This window comes from Apaloderma vittatum, unplaced genomic scaffold (assembly GCF_000703405.1).
Source record: "Apaloderma vittatum isolate BGI_N311 unplaced genomic scaffold, ASM70340v1 scaffold34136, whole genome shotgun sequence".
NCBI lineage: Eukaryota > Metazoa > Chordata > Aves > Trogoniformes > Trogonidae > Apaloderma > Apaloderma vittatum.
Genome location: NW_009722865.1, coordinates 12,762 through 25,895, shown reverse-complemented (window position 1 = coordinate 25,895; position 13,134 = coordinate 12,762). Strand labels below are relative to the sequence as shown.

Here is a 13,134-nt window from a genome sequence, read left to right as displayed (position 1 = left end):
AAATGACTGGCCCAAGACCACGGCGATCGGTGGTAGACCTGAGAACAGATCTCAGGCGTTCCTGGCTTCTAGTCCTGTGCTTAGACTGAGCTGCCTTAAGATTGTTCAGTGCTGTGTTACATTCAATTCTGAACTACTGTGCAGATTCTTTTTTTGTAAGATAAAACTCTTTGTGCTTTGCTTTGTTGTTCCATGTTTCACTGCTTTTATGGAATTGTTTATATAAACTTAAGCAAAAAGTCTAGTTTACCTATACTGTACACAGAAGAATTACCCTTAAAACTGTACTCTGGCCTACTTTTTCTATTTTACAATTAAATATCTTTTCCACATATATATGGTGTAGAAGCAATTCCATTTCACTTGTTTTGTGTGTGCATTATAAGGTCAAAGCTCTGCTGTGTTTGGCATTCAGAAAAATACGAGCAGTTTTAGGCTTCGAATGGCCCTCAAAGGTAGGAGGGAGGAGGGGGGAAAGAATTGTGTGCAAAGTAGACTCTTCTTTTTTCAAGCTTCGACTTGAGTTTGTGGAATTGGCAGTTAGGATATTTAGGCTTTTGTTCCTAGTATTGGTATAAATTTGGCAAATTTGACCCCAAAAGAATCAAAAGATAATAAAGAATGGTGTGGTGGTTTTTAGAAGAATTATTTTCAAGGATATAGTCATGCTTAGCTGGTATAATGACTTGAAGCAAGCCTTATACAGTGACTAACTGGAAATTGATGCATTTTACTTTTTGCTTTGTTTTTTGGTGATTGTTTTTTTTTCCCCAGAAACTATCCATGAGGTCACTCACGAATGCAGGAGCCAGTTAGTCAGGTTACGTGTGCTGGTTAGGCATTGCTCCAATTGAATTATTCTGTGATCAAAATAACGTTTGTGTCCTCACATCCGACAAACTTAACTACGGTTTAATCTCTGTGAACTCTTAATAATGATAAGAATTTCAGCGTTAGCCCGAGTAGCGATAGTGGTAATGTTCACGTCCAAATGGAGGATTTCCCACGGTTTTGACGACACAGACCTTTGTCGCAAACAATGAAACGAACCTTTTCTATTAATTCTGCTTCCTGTGAGCAAATACTCTATTCCTTGTTTTCAGTAACAAAATCCTTCCAAGTGCAGGGTAGCTATAACAAAAATTTATTTATCACCAGCATTATTTACCCTGCCTGTAGTTCATTATCAGCTGTTTTATTCGAGTTCTGAACAGGACCTACCGTTTGTTCTCTTCTGCAGAGAATGAGAAACCAACCTGACGAAAATACTACCTTGGCGCAAAGGTGTAGGGTGCATGTCACAGGCAATATTTGTTGTGTGGTTTAGCTCTCAAAACATTGTTAGAAGTATTGCTCCTTGTTTGCTGTTCCAAATGGAAATCCTGAATGTAATTAGCTACCGGCTTTCTTCGAACAAACATCCATGTATTAATGGATTAGTTGCTTGGAATGAACTAGAATCACAGTTTTGAGAACTCTGAGGTATTTTTAAGTTGGTCCTGTGCTTGATTCCAGTCCTTTCTCACCTTCTTTGTTCCCCTTTAGGGCAGCATTTACGGTGAAGCCAGGGGAGGTTCATAAATCGATATGAAATGTGTGGGCAGCTTATTTTTTTCCTAGTGTTTCCAGGGAAATGTGAGGTAACAAAGATCAATATGCATATAGTATGGGGTTTTTTCTTCTTTCAATGAATTTGTAGATTTCAGTATATTAATGTGATGTGAGCGTATGGGAGCATCTTTGTCATATCTCTGAAGCAGTTCCTTCTCAAATATCTAATCGCGGCAGAAACTATGAAAGATTTTTGCAGTGTTCTGTAGGAAGTACGCTGTGGAGAAAGGCGTAACAACTTTCTAGAATAATGAAAGCATTTAGGCTGCTTTGTAATAAGTCAGGCAGAAAATCAGAGCTACTCTGACAGCCAGTTTTCTGTATGATGGGAACAGAGAAACTGCTGTCGTGTATCAGACGAAGAGGCTGCCTAGCTTGGTAATCCTGTCCCCAACAGCGCCAGCCCTAAGCAGGAGCAAGGGTATATCAAAAATAGGGCAGGCACATATTGTACTATAATAATTTCTCTTTCTGGTGCTTAGTCCATAAGTTCTGCTGCTCTCTTTTCCCAGGGCTGCTTGGTATCGGTGTAGAACAAGTAGGTTCCTTCTGGTGAAGATGATAAACCCTTAACATTGAGTACAGTGTCAAAGGTCGAGCTGCCAAAGATGGGTGAGGATGTGTTTTCAGCTTCTAAAACTGGACCAAGGGAGAATCTATGTGATTCTTCTTCCAAACTGAGAACGATCCATGTGGAGGACTTGGAGGAATTTTGGAGATAGAAAGCCAAATCTCAGTGCTTATGTATATCATATATGAGAAAAGCAAGCATGGTGTGGGGAAAAAGATGTCTTTTCGCAGCTCAGCAACCAAGAGTGACATCAGTGGAGGAATGTCATCCTGGATTGTAACCCGCTCTGATCTGGAGGGGCACTGCCTCATCTTGCAAGTGTGGAACTGGCAATAATTGCAATGCATTGCCTTCTAGCAGCAAAGGACTGGTAGTACAGGGATTTAAGACTTGGAAGGATGCAGGTATAACCTCTTCTTGGGAAAATGCAGTCCTACAATATTTTTTAAAAAAACAAAGTCCTCACCTGCAGTGCCCAATGTGCTGGTGCCTTGTTTAAATGACTACTGCTAGTGCAGCAGTTTGGCGTGCTAGATTAAAATGGCTGCTTTTATTTGGGTTTGGAAACTCTTGAGCTTTTTCTCTTCTGCAAGTCTGACGTTAACGTGTTATATTCATGACGGGGATTAGCGTGAGACTCCGCAAGATTTTTTTTAAATGGGAAAAGGCAAGCACAGAGGCAGCTCCTCTTGGATATACGCTATCTTACAGATCAAAAGAGCACAGATGAGAACATATGAGAGGCTGTAGAAGCTGTCAGTTGGGAGGAGTTAGATAAACAGTCACCAATAACCTGCCTACGTTAAACCTTTTCCAGAATGCGTGAGTCTGAGAGATAAAGGGAGCTATAAAGGGTGAAGCGGCTGGCAGGGCACCAGACCAAACTGCCCACAGCTCCTGAAAGGTCGTGGCCCAGGTTTGAAGAGGTGCTTTTGGAAGGAATCAGCATGGAGCCTGAGGAGTATAGACGGAGAGGTGAGTGATCCTCTGCTCTTGCGAATAGGTAGCATTTGCTCACAGAGATTAACCACTGTAGGGCTGGAAGTGGAACTGAAAATTAGGATGGGCTATATACTTGTCTGTGCGCAGGTCCTTGAGACTTAGATCTGCTGACGCCGAGACAAAAATGCATCCCAGGGTTGAGTTTAAATTAATGTATCTAGAGTCAGTGGATGAGTTTGGCTTTTGGTCTCCCGTTTAAAATACTGTGGGAAATCTGCAAAATGGCGATTCTAGATAAACATGCTAAAGGGTTATGTGTGGTGACTCTTCCCTGGCTGGCGCCATGAAACTTCAGTGATGCTGGCACGGTCCTGGAGATGGGGAGCAGACGTTGGTCCCGGGGCTGAAGGAGATTGCCTAAAAATTGGAGAGAAAGGGTGGACTATGCAGCTGTTTTCAGAAGATACTACAAGGTATGCTGTAACGATAGGGAAGCATGGGGCATTATGAAAACTTAGTTTCTGTGAAATGCAGTTTCAGTTAACTTGTAGGCAAGAAAACATGTCTATCCTCTCTGTAATCAAACAGTACTTGTACCATGGTTGTATTTTAAAGGCATATTTGAACTATTTGATGATGACACTGAAGTAAGCCTTTGAATCTGTTCTCTCCCCACAAAGGATATTCCAGAAGTCGAGTCCCTGCATTGTTAGGTGGGACAAGTAGGGTGTAGGAGGAAGGTTAGTTACTGGGGCTATCCTGGGAGTAGTGTTACAGGCCATGTCCAACGCCAGTGACAGATTGCCTGAAGTGCTAATACTACCAGTTAGCTTTCCTGCATTGAAAGGAACTCAAGGCACTGGTTTGCCTCTTATAGGAAAAGAGATGGTGGATTACATTTGCCAGTACCTGAGCAACGTGAGAGAGAGACGGGTGACTCCTGATGTCCAGCCAGGTTACATGAGAGCCCAGTTGCCGGATTCTGCCCCGATGGACCCAGACAGCTGGGACAGCATCTTTGGAGATATAGAGAAGATTATTATGCCTGGGGTAAGAAATAAAAGTATAATCATGACAGGAAAAAGCCATTACTGCCTGGGGTAAACACAAAATCCTGGGAACGCACGCATTCTGCAGAATATTTATCTAAACAAGTAAAGCACCCAAAATGTAGAGTAAGTCTTGTAGCCATTATGTCCATAGAAGGACTCTGGAGATAGCTGTTGTGTTCCTAACTACAATTTTAGGGGATAGACTGAATGTATTTTTGAAGTATTTTATACATTAAGAATAACTCAGATTTGCTCTGGTGAATTTAACTTTGCGAGACCCCTGCATCATCTCAATTTTGGAGATGTGGAAACTCAGGCACAGCAAGGTGAGACATCTCTTGCCCAGGGTCATGTGCATACAAGACGTGCCTCCTGCTGTTTGAATATAAAGGTCTTCCTCTTGTACATAAATACTGCAGATTCTGTTAAGGGATTTCATATTACCTAATTAAAAGTAAGAAGCTGTTTCAAGTCTATTTTAAAATTTTCTTTATAGATGTTTGCAGAAACTTGGTCTGATATAGGAGAGGTATTCACAATAAACACACTTACGCTGATGTGCCACGTACAAGCTCCTTCAGGTGTATAGAGGGGAGCTATATAAGTGTAAATTGCTGTGTGTAGCTTTTAAAGGCAAGCTGTTGTCTGACAAAGGAGCAACAGCAACTTCATTGCAAGGATTCTCACTCTGCTGTGCCATGTTCAAAAAACCGTTCTTTCCTGTTCAGAATCTTTGTCTGCCTGTTTAATTCAGATAAATGCTTTTGCTATAATTTGGAATTTATCTAAGAATGGCACAGTGTTATCATTTGCTAGTGCTGCCCTCCTGTTGATACTATCTCTGTAGCTTTCTGCAAGCAGATCTATAGTTGCACGTATTGTATTGCTGTGAACCTTTTCCGTCAAACAGATGCTAATCACTACATCTCATTTAGAATTTTGTGATGTTTTCAGACTTAACTTCTAGATAATTTGTGTTGCCTGATCTAGTTGAGAAGCATCCCTGCCCATGACAGGGAGGTTGGATTAAATGATCTCTAAGGTCCCTTCCAGCCTAGGCCATTCTATGATTCTATGGTAATTTCATTCTAGGTAGTCCATTGGCAAAGTCCACACATGCATGCCTACTTTCCAGCTCTTACTTCTTGGCCTTCCCTCCTTGGAGATATGTTGGCTGATGCAATTAACTGCTTGGGATTCACATGGGTAAATTTTTTTGTTGTTATTTTAGATATTCATCTCCTATGTGTATTATGCAGGAGCAGGTCATAATAATTCTTACTTTGTGAATCAGTGTAATTATTTACTATAACCAATTGCCTGTCATTTGCAGAAATGAAAAATGTCACTTGGGAAAAAAAATAAAAGCAAATGTTACCTAGTAGTAAGAGGTGAATGAAGAAAATATACTGCTAGAAATGTCTGTTTTCTAATTCTTTGCTTATCTCACTGTAAGCGTTGTTCCCTGTTGTCTGGTCTCAGTGCCAAGACTGTTACACAAGCACTGCAGGCAATAGAGCAGCCGCCATCCATGACGGCAGGCTAGGTTGGGCTCCGTTCCAGCATTCCTGTTCCTTTGAGAAAACACATTTTCTATTTTTCTCTTCTGAAAATAATTGTTGTCTTGTCCCAGAATATGTGCATATTTTGTATCCTCCTACAGTGACTACACAGGGCTACTCGGTTATGACTCTGTATACCTCAATAGCATTCTGAATCCAGTGTTTTCCTCAGTGGTGAAGTTGCCCAGATATTTTAGATGTACATGTCTATGTAAGAAAGCAGCAGAAACTCATAAACCTGTAAGACATTGATGGTTATGGTCTCTGTCTGCATTACAGAACTCACCAAACATCATTTTTATTACAATAGCACTGTGTTCTGTTAGGTAGAGCCATAGTTAGCTGCTTATATATCCAGTGCTACAAAGCTTGTCATCTGACTTTGTTGCATCTAGGTGAGATTTTTCTCAAAGCAATTAAAAAGTGTTAATAGCTATTAAATAAAATGAGCTATGTGCTTTACTCTAAGGGTTATATTCTTACTGTGTTTGCAGGATGAATAACAGCCTGATTCTCTTTTTAAATTTTTTCTAGGCTTCCAGTCCAGCCTGTACAGAACTGGAAATGAATGTGATGGATTGGTTGGCTAAAATGCTGGGCCTTCCAGATAAATTCCTGCATCACCATCCCAACAGTGTGGGCGGAGGAGTGTTACAGGTAGGGGCAATCAGAGGTGGCATCATCAACATTGTGTTTTGACGCAAGTGAATTTCCTTCTGGGTGATAGTTCTCCTGGAAGCAAAACAAACAAGATTTGCTCTATATGTCAGAATAGAGACATGCCTCAACTTGACATGACTTTTCCAAAGTTTAGTATGAAATATAAAAGATTTTAGAAAAGGATTTGATACTGCTTTTACTCCTAATTGTGTTATGGATGAGAAGCAGATACTCTTTTAGCCTTACAAAGGATAAAGGAGAAACAGATTTGGTTTCTCTGTTTTGCATCGCCAAATTATTCACAAAAGTGATTCTTACCTAAATTAGAGAAAGAATCCTCATCACTGTCCTGCCAGCAGTTCTTAGCCACTCAAGAAATTATTTTTCTTTTTTTCTCACATCGACTTTGTGTTTCTGAGAGTTGCAAGCTCAAAGCCTGAACCTTCACCTCCTTTCACAAGGCCTAAGCAACTATCCTCTAGAACCAGTGCTGAGGCTCTGTGTTATATGGAGGTTTTCTCAGGTTTGTAATTTTTATGTAATTTTTATTGTAATTTTATTTTAGCTCTAGAAGAACAAAAGGAAGATATGATTTATTTGCTCCCCCCAACTCGGTCCTGTATGTTAAAAAAGGACAACAGTTAAAAGGCGTTGTTGCAGGCCTGGAGGCTTCTCATTGGCTAGTGACTTTCCACTGCATCCCAGAAAAGCAGTAGCAGAAACAAAAGAATGGGTGGGCAGCTGAGCACTTCCATGACTTTTGGGTTTGCTGACAAAATAGCAGTAAAGTAGCGCTGTGTTGCAGTAAATGAACAATGTCTTTGCAGAGCACTGTGAGTGAATCAACCTTGGTTGCACTGCTGGCAGCAAGAAAAAACAAAATTCTGGAGATGAAGGTTTCTGAGCCAGACACTGATGAGTCCTCACTCAATTCCCGCCTCATCGCTTACGCATCTGATCAAGTAGGTTCTTACGGTTACAGAGAAAACAAACTCGCTTCTGCTCTCTCACACAGACGGTACAATGTAAACTCACATTTCTGTACCAAGAAAATCACAAACATGAATGCCTCAGAAACATGAACAACTTCCTCTAATGCTGCTTTCTGCAGATGGGGAAATGAAATCAGCGTGAGATGGGGTTTTGCAGGGTGCCGGCAGTCCTCAAGAGACTTTTTCCCATGACTCATTTCTGCACTTCCGTCCTGTTTTTCAAAAAGCCCTACTCCAGTAACTAGGTGCTGATGTTGTGCTGCTTCAGCTCTTTGTTTCTTCACAGCCTCCTTCCACTCAAGACAATCACACTCAGGGCATTACCTCAGTGCTGCTCCTGGCTGTGGTCTCCAGGCCTTTTCTTGTTCTTGGAAGAAAAGTCTACAGAGTAGTGTGACTCTGCCTGCAAACCTGTTCTGTCCTTGGACTCCTGACCTGAGCAATCATATTCCCCTGTAAAAACTGCAACATGAGAGACTGCTACTGGTTCTCTCTTAGTATAACTTAAAGGGCTATTTCTTGTGAGTGAGTTTTGGCACACCTCAGGGGTTTTTGTCTTCTTATAGCAGGGAGGAGGGAATAGGCTTAGGTTGATCCATTTTGAGAGGCTCCTTTAAGGCTGAGTTTTCACGAATGGCCTCCCAAGCGTAAGATGTGGATGGCTATTATTACATTTTAGGCACCAGTACCCAAGTAAATGGAGCATAGGCATTCCTTGTGTTAATACACACAAATAATATACATAATACATATTACAGTGTATTATTTTAGTTATGAAGAAGAAACTTTGAGACTTTTATTAATATGGATTATAATAAGGACCTTATCTCTGTTTTCCTTGCAACCTCTGTCTTTTATAAGGCTGTTACTTATCACATCTGTTCAGCCTCGGCGATTGCTTTCTTACTGTTTTTCTGTTGTTTTAAAGGCGCATTCTTCTGTAGAAAAGGCTGGCTTGATTTCTCTTGTGAAGACAAAATTTCTGCCTGTGGATGAGAACTTTTCCCTCAGAGGTGAAACTTTGAAGAAAGCCATTGCAGAGGACAGGAAGAAAGGCCTAGTGCCAGTTTTTGTATGTTTGACTTTCTGGCTTGGGGGGTATTGACATAGAGTTGTATTCTTAATGCCAACATAAAATTACATTAAAACATTTCTTACTTTGTTAAAATACATTAGCTGAAATTAAACTGTATACTTCTATTTTGTTGAACCAAAAAAAGTAATTTTAATTGTCTGACAGCCTCAACACTTTTAAAGTGTTGCATCTGTTTATTAAAAATTGCCATTTTCACAGGTTTGTTTTCTTCTAGGTGTGTGCAACACTGGGTACAACTGGTGTTTGTGCTTTTGACAGTCTCTCAGAACTGGGTCCAATTTGTAAGTGTTGTCTTTTACTGATTTTAAACTAGGGTAACACAGAAAAGACAGTACAAGAATTTTTCATGCCAAAACCAAGGAGAGTAGAAGCACTAATCAGCTGAGATGTGTCTCAAAGATTGGTGGAGTCAGTGCAAGATTTTTCAGTGATTTCTGTAAGATTTAAAGTAGGATGCTAAAATATATTCTCTTCAAGATGGATGAAATTTGCCAACTGATAAATCTTTAATGTGGTTATTCAGGGAATACAGACTGTACAGTACAGAATGCAGTATCATTGTAGGATGGATACATAAGTATTTAACCTAGCAAAGGAGTTTCGAAGATAGATTTTGGTAGGACATCCTTCGTAGCCACCAGTTCAATAGGTAAATTTGACATGGTTGCAGATTCTATTCCAGCATAAGTTCTGACAAGTAGCTGCTGAAGACCTGCAGCACTTTCTCTCATGGATCAGAGTGTGGCTTCTATCTCTTGGTCCTTTTTGCTTGCTACAATGTCTGTATTCTGGCTTTGTGCAACTGAGTTATACTGTGGAATTTCACTTATTAAAAAGGCAGGTTAGACAAATCAAACAGTCAAAAGCCTCGCTCAAGTGAAATATGGAACAGTGAATTTTATTACAGAGTCCACCTGAATTCACCATTATCCTGTATTTTGGGGTCCTGGATCCACAACTTCAGAATAAAGTTAGATTGTCAATTGTTTGTCTTGCTTGCTATTTTGTTGTCAGCCTGTGCACCTCCTGCAGAAATTTGCACAGAGCTTCCAGAGAGGAGAGATTAAGCATGTACTTTCGTTCCTTATGAACAACAATTTCAATTCCAACAGGTGATGCTGAAGGACTCTGGCTTCATATTGATGCTGCATATGCAGGAACAGCATTTGTATGTCCTGAATTTCGATTGTTCTTGGATGGAATTGAATATGCAGATTCCTTTACTTTTAACCCTTCCAAATGGATGATGGTTCATTTTGACTGCACTGGATTTTGGTGAGTAAAGGCAAAACAAAAACAACACTAAAAGACTGGGTAGCGTGCAAATTGCAAAGTCTTTTTCTGCACAGTTTTTTGCTAAATAGGGTTCATTCTACAATTGACAGGGTTAAAGATAAATACAAGTTACATCAGACCTTCAGTGTTAACCCTGTCTACCTCAGACATCCCAACTCAGGAGCTGCTGTTGATTTCATGGTAAGTTGTTATTTGAGTTGGTACCTTGAAGTCCCTATAAAATATTGAAGCAGTCTGCAAAATTCCTCACAGTATGAAGCATGCTTATCTTATAGCTGGTCTTATTACATACGAGCGTAAACCCAATTATACTGAGATCCTAATGCAAATTAAATAATAAAACTTTGAAGTGAGCCCTAGTTATGAAAATTAATTATAAAAGTTCTTTCAGATATTGAGATTGAAGTACTTTAGATTTTTCATACAGATGGGGATCCAGCCTTGCCCTTTTTAGGTTAGAGAAGGGTCATTTCATAAAAGAGAGATAGGAGTAAGCAATGGAAACACCATGCTCTGAAATAGCAGTAGAATGAATTACACTTTTCTTCTGATTAAAGTATTCCTAGGAGAGCTAAGAGGCATTTCACGTAAGCTCCATCTTACAGCAGATTTCAGTACAGTAAACCAAAAGAACATTCACTGTCAATTGTTTCTGCTATGATCTCACCCTAGTCCTGAAAAGATAATTGTTCTCTTGAAATCAATAGTGCTTTTCACTAGTGTGAGCGTAGAGACAGAAAAAAATGTATCAATGAGCCCCTCTTGTGGTTAAATGGGACTCTGCATGTATTTGTGCAGCTCCTTAGAGGTATTCCTTTATATGTTTTCTCACAGTTTTCCATGCAGTAGGTGTTACTTGAAGGGTCTACCCCATATCAATAGAATCATGGTTTCTGCTCTTGCTGTTTCTAGTTTATTTGGGAAAACATTCAGGAACACACTTAAATATGCAAACTACAGGCACTGAAATGAGCACTCAGTCCTAAAGTGTAAATAGACACATCTTAAATTGATAATGCTCTCTAAGTGCAAAAAGGTGTTGCTACTTTCTCATAATTAACTAAAAATTCCAAGCATACCCAGCATATCCATAGATTAAGGGGAATAGCCAAAATTATTTTTGGAAATAATTGAAAAATATGTAGACATAGTGTTTCTTTGATGGCTATTGCCGAGGCTTAGAAGATTTTCAGTAATACGAAATTATTTTCGTCAACAAATTTCTGACCTGAGTCTGAAGCAACAGAGGTAGCAGTGTAAGGGACATTCCTTTCTGTCGTTCTGCACTCACTGATACACTGTTGTGTTTTCACAGCACTGGCAGATTCCACTGAGTCGTCGATTTCGTTCTTTGAAGCTGTGGTTTGTGCTTCGTTCATTTGGGGTGAAAAAGCTTCAAGCTCATGTCCGACATGTATGTGAATTAACAATGCAAACGTGAATGTGCTACGTTCATTTATTGGTGGCTGAGTTTAATAAATTCAGCGATGCAAAGATGAGCAACAGAAATCCTCTGACACAAAGCTTGCATGTGAACACTAAAAGCATGCTGATTTTACTCTTTAAGTAATCTGTAAAGAATGACTGTAGACAAAACATTTCTTCTACCCTTCTTGGAAGCAACTGGCAATGGAAAGTGACTTGATAAGTCAATGCCTTCAGCACATTGCTAAGTGCTAATCTGCAGCAGCTTTCTTTTAGGCAAAGTGGCAGCTGTTTGGGAGGCCAGCAGTGATGGATGGCTGAACCTATTGCTGTGAAAATTACAGGCTTAAGTCTTTGATGGAGTGTCAATACAAGGGATCATATTGTGGATCAAAGGTTGCCACAAAAATAATCCGAGAAGGCACATTCTGTTTGCAAACCTTCTTCTGGAAAATTCCTACATATAGTCCAATTACTCTTGTTCTTTCTCAAGGGTTTGGGCAAATAGACTGCTAAATTTTTAGCTTTGTTGTAATTCTTCTTTTTGCTAGCATTCGTGCATTTGAATGATTTGTTTTAGTAAGGAAAGGAATTCTTTTGACTACTTAATTTAGTGTCTTTCAGTGCATTTGTGACAAATCAATATATAACTACTTTTTTTCTGTAATTATAGGGTACTGAAACAGCCAAATTCTTTGAATCCTTGGTTAAAAGTGATCCACTATTTGAAATTCCTGCCAAGAGACATCTTGGACTGGTTGTATTTCGTCTAAAGGTAAAGATTGGGCCTTTTGGATATCTCTTTGGAATGAATTGACTACAGCTGATCTCCCCTCAGACATTAAGAACTGCGAATAAACTTTCATGCAAGAATTTCCATGTAATGTTGGGATTATTACAGAAATGTTTGGATGTCCCTGGAAATTCTAACTATAGCATTTTTTCTTTATTTGTATTTAAAACAGGGTCCAAACTGGCTGACAGAAAAACTCCTGAAAGAACTAAGCAGTTCTGGCAGGCTCTTCCTTATTCCAGCAACGATTCACGACAAGTTCATCATTCGCTTTACTGTAACATCTCAGTTCACAACCAGGGAAGATATTCTGCAAGACTGGAACATCATTCAACACGCTGCAGCCCAAATCGTTAGCCAGAATTATGGGTTGCATTGCACCAATTCTGGTGATGGGGCAAGAATCCCTAATATGATAGTTAAGCCTAGTTCTGATGACATTAGTAATGCTTCTCAGCTTTATCTAGATGGAGGAAAATACAAATCACCTTCCAGAAAAATAGTAGCTCAGCCTAAGAAGTTAGCAGTGAGTCCCAGTACGTGTGCGATTAGTCAACAAGTGAAAGGTCAAGGGGATCCTCTAGATGACTGTTTTCCAGAAGATGTCCAAGATGCTACTAAACAAAAGTTAACCTCTTTTTTATTCAGTTATCTATCTGTTGAAGGCAAGAAAAAGACAGCACGTTCCCTTAGCTGCAACAGTGTGCCAATGACTGGTGGTCTTGACCAATGTAACCCCAAAGGAGCAGCCACTGACAAGGAGACTCATGCCAATGCCAGAATTCTTTCCAGGCTGCCTGAAGAGGTGATGATGTTCAAAAAAAGTGCCTTCAAAAAACTAATTAAGTTCTACAGTGTCCCAAGCTTTCCAGAGTGTAGCATTCAGTGTGGCCTTCAGCTGCCTTGTTGTCCTCTGCAAGCCATTGTTTAACAAGTAAAACAGGTTGGTCCTTAAGACCTCCCCAGGTAGAAAGAGAACCAAAGTTTGCTTATTCATATGCAATACTACATGTTATTTTGTTCAATATGTAAGTAGTGGCAATGATCACTGAGAAAATTCCTGTGCTTTTACTGGTGGAAACCTCGTGTATTTATAGATTAAAATGTCAAATAAATCTTGTAGGCATATAACAT

At 39.8% G+C, this 13,134-nt stretch overlaps 1 protein-coding gene across 1 annotated transcript; it reads left to right on the top strand.

Moving 5' to 3' along the window:
• The first annotated feature begins 3,084 nt into the window (after positions 1–3,084).
• HDC (histidine decarboxylase) lies at positions 3,085–13,134 on the top strand. The gene is made up of 12 exons (XM_009871908.1): positions 3,085–3,157; positions 4,002–4,174; positions 5,269–5,382; positions 6,273–6,395; positions 7,226–7,360; positions 8,319–8,462; positions 8,701–8,767; positions 9,599–9,761; positions 9,872–9,962; positions 11,098–11,196; positions 11,881–11,982; positions 12,173–13,134. Exons 1-12 carry the CDS (start codon positions 3,130–3,132, stop codon positions 12,929–12,931), a joined length of 1,998 nt encoding a protein of 665 aa, XP_009870210.1. The 5' UTR covers positions 3,085–3,129; the 3' UTR covers positions 12,932–13,134.

Coding starts and splice junctions, on each gene's coding strand:
- HDC (XM_009871908.1), top strand. CDS start 3,130: ATGGAGCCTGAGGAGTATAGACGGAGAG. Junction 3,158..4,001: donor TGAGGAGTATAGACGGAGAG/GTGAGTGATCCT, acceptor TGCCTCTTATAG/GAAAAGAGATGGTGGATTAC. Junction 6,396..7,225: donor TGGGCGGAGGAGTGTTACAG/GTAGGGGCAATC, acceptor ATGTCTTTGCAG/AGCACTGTGAGTGAATCAAC.